The sequence below is a fragment of the Chionomys nivalis genome, chromosome 5 (assembly GCF_950005125.1).
Source record: "Chionomys nivalis chromosome 5, mChiNiv1.1, whole genome shotgun sequence".
NCBI classification, from domain to species: Eukaryota; Metazoa; Chordata; class Mammalia; order Rodentia; family Cricetidae; genus Chionomys; species Chionomys nivalis.
In genome coordinates this window covers 99,322,494-99,333,810 of record NC_080090.1, presented here as the reverse complement: position 1 = coordinate 99,333,810, position 11,317 = coordinate 99,322,494, and the positions used below count along the sequence as shown (strand labels likewise).

The 11,317-nt window shown below is 49.2% G+C and overlaps 1 protein-coding gene across 1 annotated transcript in view; it reads left to right on the top strand.

Annotated features, from left to right (window-relative positions):
* Nucleotides 1-2,335: 2,335 nt before the first annotated feature.
* Sctr (secretin receptor) overlaps nucleotides 2,336-11,317 on the top strand; it is a 41,714-nt gene continuing 32,732 nt past the window's right edge. The window contains exons 1-3 of the mRNA XM_057769160.1: nucleotides 2,336-2,377; nucleotides 4,398-4,515; nucleotides 4,705-4,749. Of these exons, the coding sequence (XP_057625143.1) occupies nucleotides 2,336-2,377; nucleotides 4,398-4,515; nucleotides 4,705-4,749 (205 nt within the window). The remainder of the gene's footprint in view (nucleotides 2,378-4,397; nucleotides 4,516-4,704; nucleotides 4,750-11,317) is intronic.

Sequence of the window (11,317 nt, the reverse complement as noted above, 5' to 3'; positions counted from 1 at the left end):
AGTCAGGAGGCTCACACCCTGCTGACCTGGGCAGAGGGCACAGGAGCACAGCTTCCTGCAGGCGTGTGGTGTTGCTTGGGTTCCATCCTAACTCTGTCCCCGTAGCTTCTGCTGCTCCCGTCTTCCTGCCTCTCCCATCTGCCTCTGCGTGCTTCTTCATGCTGCATCTTCTCAGCCTCGGAGGATCCCTCATATCACAGGTCCTGGTCGTCCTTGTCCCCTTGATTGTTGATGTTATCAAATGAGTTTCGGCTGCAGTTATCCATCCATCCATCCATCTCTTTGTCTGTCCGTCAATCTGTCCATCCACCTCACCTCCATGTACTTAGAGCATCACATTAAGCTTTGGTTCCCACCTGGAGGCCCTGCACAATGAGCACCTCTTCATCTGGACACACTACTCTCACCTCAGCACTCGGGTTAAGTGTTGTCCTTTCCTGCTGTCCCCATGCCCACCCCCATCCTCCGTCCAGCACCTCCTCCCTCAAAGCCCGTATACACTACACACTCTGGCCACTGACCTTTCTGTACCCACTGAAGACCAAGAACCCCAAGAGTGGAAGTCATATTCCCTTCCCCTTTGTGTCCTCAGAGGTAAGCAGATTGCTGGGCATATAGACATGCCAACCAATGTTTGACAGTGACATTCCATGTTCTGAATTCGTCAAATGACTGTAGGCATAGACTGTTTGTTCATTTCCTGGCCACTGAGACCCAAAATAATCACACAGAAACTGTATTATTACAACATTGTGTGGCCCATTAGCTCATGCTTCTTATTGGCTAGCTCTTATATCTTAAATTAACCCATTTCTATTAATCTATGTGTTGTCACATGGCTGTAACGTATTGGTAAGATTCTGTCCAGAGTCTGGCATCTGTCTCCTGCAGTAGCTACATGGCTTCTCATTGACTCTGTCTTCTCTCTCTCTCTCTCTCTCTCTCTCTCTCTCTCTCTCTCTCTCTCTTCCAGCCTGGCTATATTCTGTCAAACCATTGGCCAAAAGCAGCTTCTTTTCATTGGTTAATACCAATGGCAGTAAAACATAGAATACAGAGGGGAATCCCACATTAAATGACAGTGGGTTTCCTTCTTATTTTTCACTGTATACACTCAATTATTGCTGCGCTACCAAAAGTATTCATTTGCACACTCAAGTTGTCAGGCAAGTAATGGCATTATGGGATGTGAAGAGCAGGACGATGCTGAGTCTTTTCACTGTCTTTTGCATTTAGACATGTGTGTGTGTGTGTGTGTGTACAAGTATGGTGCATGTGGAAGCCAGAGTTCTCTACTGAGTGCCCTCTTCAGTAGCTATCCACCTTATTTTCATTTCTTTTCTTTGCATGTGTATATAGTGTGAACACGTGTGTTTCTGTGTGCTCATATGTATGTGTGTGGGTAGGGAGGCCTGAGGTTGATGTTGAATATTTTCCTTAACCACTCTCCACAATTTTTTCTTTTTAAAAATTTATATTATTTTATTTTTGTTTATGTGTATGCATTTCTACATAGGAGCCTTATCACATGAGTGCAGCTTCCTGGGGGGGCCAGGAGAGGGTGTTGGGTCCCCTGGAGCTGGAGTTAAAGGTGATTGCTAGCTACCCAGCATGGGTACTAGTGACTGGACTTGGGTCCTCTGCTGGAGTGGCAAGTGCTCCTAACTGCTGAGCCATCTCTGCAGCCCTGTAGTTTTACTATCTGAGGCGGTCTCTCACTGAACCCAGAGCCTCACCATTATTCACCTAGATGGCTTGTTCTGGGGATCCCTTACCACCACTTTCTGGGTGCTGGGATTACAGGCAGGCCACCATGCCTACCAGGCATTCACATGGGTTCTGGGGTGTGGTGAGCCCACAATTGGTCCTCATGGTTGCGGAGCAAGCACTTTGTCTCCTGAGTTACCTCCACAACCCCTCACCTTGTTTTTTAAGACAGCAGGGGCTTGCAGAGTTGGTGAGGTTGGCTGGCAAGCAAGACAATCCTCTCGTCTCCACCTCACCTCTTGTCTCCACCTCATCAATTTTGGGATTACCGCAGCAAACCGCCATGCCCAGCTTTTTACATGGGTGCTGGGGGTCCAAACCCATGTCCTCAAGCTTGCACGGCGTCTCACCAACCAAGCCCTCTTATACGCCTCCAAGAATTTAGCCGAGTTTTAAGTTCTGCCATCTTACATTTTATCTTCTCAAATGTAAGAGTCCGGAATTAAACTCACAGTGGCTAACGTAACTCTGCCTCTTTCTTTCCTTCTGCTGATATTTGCTTCACTCTCTCCCCACTCCAACCTCCACGCTGGACTGGATTCTTCCATTGCTTTCCCGAAGACAGACTATGGCTGCCCAGAGCTTCAAGTCCATCAGCTTGGTGAACCGGGTAGATTGTAGGGCCACGTATCCAAGAGCAGACAGATTGTCCGAAACTGTGTGGGGTTTTGTTTGTTTGTTTGTTTTAGTTTTTTCTCCTTTGGGTTAATCAGTGAGATGGGGACACAGAGCAACAAACACAGAGCCGCAGAGCTGCTCCCAGGGGACAGTTTTTGGTCTCAGGTCAAGAAGAGTTCGTAAAACACGTCTTCTGTTTGGAAAATATCCCTAAGACAGAGATGGTGGATGTCAAAGGACTTCTCAGCAGCAAGCGTGAGCTGTGTGTAATAGCATGCTCAACCTAACTAAGTGTTAAGACAGAGGGTGACATTCTCCACAAAGGCACAGTTTGATGTGTAAAGACACACAGATAACAAGTCAAGTACAGGTTCTTTAAAAAGGAAATCACTGGAGCTGGAGAGATGGCTCAGTGGTTAAGAATGTTTACTGCTCTTGCAGAGGACACAGGTTCAATTGTCACATGGGGCTTACAATTGCTGGTTAACTCCAGTTTCAGGGGATCAGAGTCCTCTTCTGGCTTCTACAGGCACTGCATGCACACTTTCATGAAGGTGCATACATATAAATAAAAATACACAAATCTTTTCTTAAAAAGACATTAGTACAGGGTTACCCTGACGATACCAAAACTGGATTAAAATATATAAGATTAAAAAATAAAACAACCAAGTATGTGGCTCGGTTGGTGCAAAGCTTGCCTAGCATGCACAAAATCCTGGGTTCAAGCCCCAGAGGCTGTTTGCACTGGGCATAGGGATAGAGTGGGATGGAGACCGGAAGATCAGAAGTTCAAGGCTAGCCTGGCATATATGTTCTCACAAGAGAACAAAACAAACAACAGAGCTTCGGCAGACAACACCAAGAAACTCTTTCACAGAACGACTGCGAAGAGGAAATGGTAGAAAAAGCTTCAGAAAGATGAAAGGCTAGAGGGTTGGTTCTGATGGCCATCATCCAACTAGCAGGGATTCTAGTTAAACAGGGAGAGAGAAGGGGAAAGTCAGCACAGGTACACAGAAACTAATCGAACCGAAAAACCCAGCAATTATTGACCTGGGGGAGGGGGACGGGACAAAATTCCCAAGGACACATAATCCTCCTAGGAACTCGCTTCAACAGCTAACAATATTTCATTGTCAAGAGAGGCCATTATAAACATCGGGCATTGCTTTCACTGAAAGTGATATGAACGGAGTGTACGGAATCTGGGGGCAAGAAATACTTCTAGGGAGAATTTAAAACATCTAAATCTTTAGCTTCCTTAATAGGAAGTTTGGGATATCCCAATAACCCAAGAAGAGTAGTGTTGGTTTAAGCATTGGAGAGCTGGAGTTAGAGAGCTGGGGCTAAGAAAGAGTACCACACTCCTGCACAGTTTGGTTCTCAGAAAGAGCCAGGGCGCTCCATAAGCACCTGCACCTCCAGTTCCAGGAGTCTGGTGCCCTCTTTAGGCCCATGGGCACTTGCGCTCACATCCATCCCCATACATAGCTGCTAACACCATATACTTCTATCTCACAAGTTTGTGCATGTTTGCTAGAATCACACTTAAAATTTTATTTTTTTTTCTAAAAATTGAATCTGGAATATCCCCCAAATCCCATGTGTTGAAGAACTACCCAAGCTTGGTGTTGTTGGGAGACGGTGGAGATCTTAAGTGGGAATAGGGTGGGAGGCCTCCTGGTCATCGTAGGTGTACCTTTGAAGATAGGAATGGGGCCCCACGGTGGAGGGCTGGCATCCATCCATAGAGGTGACTTTGACACCATCGTAGAAGTAGCAAGGGTTCCCTTCCTGACAGAGTAATGGTCGTGAGGAGGCGGGGCGGGGGGTGGGGGTTCCTGGTGATAATGAGCTCATTCCCACTACAATGTTGGAGCTGATATTGGAGACGATGTGGGGGTTGAAGCTCCCACCCTCACGTCACTTGTCTGCCTGTTCTTGCCTGAGGAAAGCAGGGTCCATTAACAGCACCATCAACCGCACACTCTTTGGGTTTCCACTTGCAGGTCGGAGCTCTGCCCCGGTTGTGTGATGTGCTGCGTGTCCTGCAAGAGGAACGGGCCCAGTGTGTGCAGGAGCTCTCCAAAGAGAAGGCAGGAGAGTTGGGCCTGGAGACAGTGTCAGGTAGGAGGCCTCCCTCAGCCCAGGGGCACTCCATACCTGGGTCCTATCCTGTCACCTGGGGGTGTGGCTTGTCCTCAGGACCAAGTGGGCTGTCCAGGGTAGGTCCGGGTTTGTCCACTCCATCCGCTGTCAAATTGGGTACATGGTCTCAGTGGACTTGGAAGCTTCATACTTCCTTTCTCTGGACAGCCAGCACTTTCTCGCCTTCTGCTTCTGCACACACAGTTTATCAAGGTGAGTTTTTCGTTGTTGTTGTTGTTTTTTGCTAGTTTATAAATCTTTGAGTGTGTGCACATGTATGGAGTGTGTGTATGATACATGTATGCCTCTGTGTTTGGGAAGGGGGACATACCAGAGCGTAGGTGTAGAAGTCAGAGGAGAACTGGTACTTGTTTGAGACAAGGCCTCAACACTGCTGCCCGTGCCAGGCTAGCTAGCTGGCTGGAGAGCTTCCAGGGTCTTTCTTGTTTCTTCCTCCCACAGGAATGCTGGTATTACATATGTGTGATTTTACACCTGGCTTTATGTAGGGTCTAGGGCTCTGAACTCAAATCCTCATGTTTGTAACAACAAGCACTTTTACTGTTCAGTCACCTCCCCGACCCAAAGCGGAGGTTTGGTGGGAAGTGTTTCACGGGGTCATGGTTCTCTCATCCATAACCTTGAGATGCTGAGGAGCAGGGCTGAAGGGGCAGGATGGTGTCAGAATGGCTGAAGGGGGGGGGCACATCTGCTGCTGACAGTGCAGAGCCAGACGCTCAGAAGAGACTTCTGTGCTGAGAGAATTACAGAGACACTGTCCTTGGTTGCCGGATGACAGGCTCAGAAGTCTGCTAGGAGCACTGTGCTGAGATTTCTCTCAACACAGACAGAAACACGTGTCCCCAGTTGCTGGATGTCTCCTGACAACTCCTCTCTGGAAGCCCTATATGGGCTTAGAAGCATCTTTAAACTTCTTAAAAATTTTGAAATATTATTTTATTTTACATGTATGAGAATTTGCTCACAAGTTTGTGTACCCGTGCATTTCTGGGGCCTGAGGAGGGCGGAAGACAACATCAGATCCCTGGAGCTGAGGCTACAGAGGGCTGTGAGCCACTGTCTGGGTGCTGGTTCTTGACTGGGCTCCTCTGCGGGAACAATAAGTCTCGTACCCACTGAGTCATCTCTCCAGCCCTGCCAGGGAGCATCTTAGCAAATACGGCTGTATACAACACCCTCTACACCCAGCTTTCAAAGAGGGTACCACTAATCACCCCCACATCCTTGTTTAGGGAGCACTGACTGGCACTCACTGGTTGTGTGATTGTAGCAAATTATTTAACCTTCTGAGGCCCAGTTCCCTACTCTCTAGAATGGAGATAACCATGTCAGCTTCAGAGTTATAATGATAAGTGTGGTAAAGTGGGCACAGGGCAAAACCCTCCGTTCACTCCATAGCACCAAGGCCATCTACTAGTCAGTAAATACATACTTACCATTATTATCAATCAACACTATTATATGTTTTGTATTTGAGTATTAATTGTATTCTCATCCTCTTCTTTGCTGTCTATCATCTAAGAGGGTATCGTTAAGAAAAGAACCTGGGGCTGGGGAGATGGTTAAATCAGTTAAGTGTTTGCCTTGGAGACATGAGAGTCTAAGTCAGATCCCAAGGATCCAATTTTAAAAAGCCAGGCACGTGGCATATACTTGCAATCCCAGTGCCGGGCTGGAGGGACATGCACCAACAGGTTCTTGGGGCTCACTGGACAGCCAGATGAGCCATGTTGGCGAGTTCCAGACCAATGAGACACACTGACTCAACAAACAGGATGATGGTATTCTGAGGTTGTCTTCTGACTTCCACATGAAACCACACACACATGAATACACAAGACCACACGCATACATGCACACGCACACAAATACACAGGAACACATACACATGAATACACAGAAACACACGTATACACAGGAACACACACTCACATGAATACACAGGAACACATACATGCACACACCCAAATACACACATCATATGATATACAGAAACAGCGTAAATACACAGGAACACACACATGAATACACAGAAACACACACGTAAACATAGGAACACACACATACAAATACACAGAAACACACACACATAAATACCCCACATGAATACAAAGGAACACATACACATTCGCATGAATACACACACACAAATACACAATAATACACATATGCACACACAAATCCACAGGAACACACACACACACACAAACACACACACACACGTTGAGGATCATCCTTAGAACTCGGCAGGTGTCATGTGTTCTGAGACTGATGCAGGACCTGGGAAGGGCTCCTCATCCTGCCCTGTGACCCTGTGGGTCTCTCCCAAGGTTCTGTCTTGGCTCATGCTCTTGGGAGCAGTCAGGGGACTCTGCTGGGGGCCTGGGTTAATGGTTAAGCTGTTGATTCTCCCCGGCAGAGGTTAATGTTTAAAGCTAGACAAATGACAGGAAATTCCACTGGGGAAGTGTCACCAAGCCTGGCAAATTCACCACAAATAAACAATTAACTCTCCAGCTCTTCTGAGCTAGGTGACCAAGTCCACTCCGTGGGAATGTCTCAGGGTCATGTCCCTGGTCGCACTCCTGGGATGTTTATTTCTTGGTTTACAGAAGCCATTACCCTCTCAGAATAGGCTGGGAGGTGTTTCTGGCTTTCCCTCCAAGAAGAATGTTCCAGAAGAATAGTATGGTGGCCATATATTTGTAGGTTCTGTGGTCATAACAGATGTGGGCATCCATCCAGCTTTGTCACATAGGCCTGTGTGACCCCTGTGTGACCTCTCTGGACCTTGGTGCCCTGCCCTCTCTGTCAAGGGGAGTATGCCAGCACTTTCTTCTAGTCTCCACTGGCGGGTTGATCTCCCCACAGCATGAGTGGGAAAGCACTTTTTTGTTGGTTTGTTTGTTTTTGTTTTTTTGAGATAGGGTTTCTCTGTCTAACAGCCTTGGCTGTCCTGGAACTCCCTCTGTAGACCAGGCTGGCCTCCAACTCACAGAGATCTGCCTGCTTCTGCCTCCTGAGTGCTGGGATTAAAGGTGTGTTCCATCACTGCCTGGTACCTTTGGACTTTTCTGCCAAGATGAAATTCGTATTAAATTAATTCCTTGGAGGTTTACAATCCTCTCTCATTGGTCATACTATGCAACCACTTGCATCAAGTTCTAAAATGCTCTCATCAGGCAAGAAGGGACTGTGGGCTCCCTGCTGACCTCCATCAGCAGGTACAGGGCCCCGAGCAGGAAGGCTACAAGTCCTCTGTCAGATGCTCCAGAAATAGCCCCGGGTTATCATCAGGTCATCTGTGCTGATTTATAAATAAGCCAGGGCCTGACGGTGGCCCTCGCGGGTCAGCACGGGGAAAAAGTGACATTTGGCAGAGAGCTGGCTGTAATCCAGCTGGCTGGGGCCCTGAAGATGCCCAAGGCCCATTCTGCCCTCCAGCTCAGCCTTCCCTCTTTCACCATCCAGCTTATCCTATACCTGCCTCAGGGGGGTGTGTCTAGGCAAGACACAGGCACTGGGTGACTGCCTTGGGGATCTTCCCAAGTCTAGAGAAGCCTGTACCCCTCCCAGGGTGGCAACAGACTCTTGTCTCTTCACTGTGGCTTTTATTTGAACTCCATTCTCCTGGTGAAGCTGACACTTAAGCCTTGGAATTTTCTGAGAAACACCTCAAACTATGTTCTGTGTGCGCCGTAGCTAACAGATCCCTGCCCCTGGCCACAGGGCTGCTCTACACATGGTGGGAAGTGTGCTCTTCAAGGCTCTGTGGTCTCATCTCCATAGCCATTGTCCTCTGAACCATCTGCCGCTCAATTATATGGCTTGTCTTGTGCCTTCCCTCCCTCCCTTCTTTATTTTCCTCCTTTTCCTCTTTCTTCCCCATCCTCTTTCCCTCCCTTCCTCCCTCTCTTTCTCTCCTTCCTTCCTTCCTTCCTTCCTTCCTTCCTTCCTTCCTTCCCTCCCTCCCTCCCTCCCTCCCTCCCTCCCTCCCTCCCTCCCTCCCTCCTTCCTTCCTTCCTTCCTTCCTTCCCTCCCTCCTTCCTTCCTTTCTTTCTTGACAGGGTTTCATGTAGCCCGGGCTGCCCTCAAACTCACTAGCTCTTGTAGACCAGGTTGGCCTCGAACTCACAGAAATTCACCTGCTTCTGCCTCCCAAGTGCTGGGATTAAAGGCGTGCGCCACCACCGCCCGTTCTTTCATCTTTTGAAGAGATAATAAAAATACACAATTGGTAAGATAAAAATTATTCAGACAACTACCACCCCAAAGCCTGGGTCTCCATGTGGGCAGTTTCCTTGCCTGTCAGGAATTCCTAGGTCTGCTCTTAGCCTTCTTTGCCCAGAGGCTAGAGCTGAACTGGCTGAAGAATCATCTGTGGGTGTTCAGCAAGTGTGGGGTTAGGAGGCAGTTCTGTTGCGGTGGAGGGGCGTCCTGACAGGGTCAGGCTTCCCTGGGCTGAGGACACATAATCGCTGTGTGGAATCCCAATGCTATCAGTGCCTCTGCTTTTGCCACTCTGCCACCACCCCAGAGTCCTCTGTTCTTCTAAACGTGGGAAATTGACACCCCATTACACCTGGGCTGTTGGGATAATCAGCTCCAGAATGCCGGCTACACATAGCTCAGACCTGACATGGTTCCACCCAGCCCAGGGCCTAGCTGGCATGAAGAGCGTCTCTGAGCCAGCTGGCAGGGATTCCTACCTTCCCCAGGCACTCTTACCAGGCCTCAGCCAGCTCTAGGTTCCCTGTTCTGTGGGCCCTGCCCAACGTGACCTCCAGAAGGTTCTCAGACACTCTGACACCTCAGTCTGTCTTGCCAGTCAGGAAAGGTCATCTGCCACATGGACTGGAGGCTAGTGCTTGGTGGCCGGGCCAGCCCCAGTCAGCTCTGAGTTTTTTTTCTTGGGTCACCTGCCTCCAACACTGGAGACCCACTGAGCAGATGAGGAGACTGCGTCCAGCAGCCACATGGAAACATGAGCTTAAGGAAGGGGACGTGGGTTTCTCTTTGGCCTGCTGGGACTGAAGGTGGTGGAAAGAGAGGGCAGTATCTTCAGGAAAGGATCGAGGCAGGGCCAAATCACATCCCTTGTATCCCTTTTGTCATGACTGGGACAAAAGCAGCTAAGAAAAGGAAGAGTGGCTTTGGTTCACACCACCAAAGTACCTCATGGCAGGGCAGGCACAGCATCAGGTGCTTGAGGGAGCTGGCATTGCACCCACATCCCATCGCGGTGGGAAGGCATGGCAGCCGGAGCGTGGGGCAGCCACTCACAGGGCATCCGCAGTCAGGAAGCAGAGAGAGGTGAAGGCTGGCGCTCAGCTCATCTTCTCCTTTTCTGCTCACCCCAGCCCTTGGAGTGGTGGCTCCTCCCACCTCTGTTAACTCAATCTGGAAACTCCCACGCAGGCATGCCCAGAAGTTTATCTCCTATGTGAGTCTAGATCCCATCAAGTTAACAGTGAACGTTGACTCTCACAGCCAGGCAAAGCTGGGAAGATCCTTCTCAGGCCTGGAGCGAACATTCACGGCTGGCGGTCAGAAGATCAGCCTCTGGAATGATGGGACAGACACCGTGCTCTGTGCCAGTTCCAAAACAGAAATGCACAGGGCTTTCTACCTGCCAGGCTCACTGAGATCCTGGATGTAGATTCAGAAGCATTCAAGGGTTGCTCACCTCTTGGGTTCCTTGAAGGACCAATGTCTCATCCTTGGTCATGTGTCCTCATAACATCATTATCCTTTCTCAGTACAGTTTCCATAGTAACCAGTCCCACCATAAAGGCTCTGTCCTTACTTCACATCAGAAGCAGCTGGAAACATGTCCAATACACAGACCTGTGGGTTTTGGATTCTAACTCAACCATTGGGAGGTCAGACCCAGAAGACTGCATATCATAAACTCCCCGGAGATGCAGCTCTGTGTGCATCAGGGCTTTGGAGAATCCGCTCAGTCTTCCAGTCTTCCCTGGTATGCCCTGGTCGGTGGGTACAGAGTACCCCAGCTTCCAGCACCCAGCAACAGAAGCAGTCATTGACTTAGCTTCCAAGTACTGTTGTCCACCAAGCAGAGGGTCCCCAAGAACAGAAGCTTATCTAGTGGCCGACAGTTGGAGTCCCTAGACCCCCTGTGGGCCTGGCGTAGCAAAGACACTCGATATGGGCTATGAGCTAGTAGATGGACGAATGCTGGCACAGCCTCCTCTACCTGTAAGCTCGGCCTTGACATCTCTGCAACTTCTCAGTTCCATGTCTTCATCTGGGCCTTCCGCTCTCTTTAATTTGGTGTTTGTGGGGGGACCCAAGGCACCTCCACACTACAGTGAAGCTGAAGCCATGAAATAGAGGGGAGAATGGTTTACTGAGTCTACACAGCCATGAAACACAGAGGGAAGATGTGTCTGCCTAGCTCGCCATTTGGTGCTGGTTCATAGTCTCCAACCCCCTGACCTGTCTTGAGGCATTGGTTAACCTCAGGCCAGTATGAAGAGGCACAAGGAGGTGTGTGTGTGTGTGTGTGTGTATGTGTGTGCATGCGTGCGGGTGTGTGTGTACACAAGTGATGGGCCTGGCCAGGATGAATAGGGTCAGCAGAGAGTACAAAGGCCTGGGGAGGTAAGAAAGTAAGTCATATGGTGTGTTTCTGCCCTGTTAGTAGCGCCAGCACCTAGTGGGCCTGGGAGAGGCTTCAAAGGTGGGGTGAAGGACAGGGCAGGCTACAGCCCAGGACAAGGATGGTGGGGATCTGGAA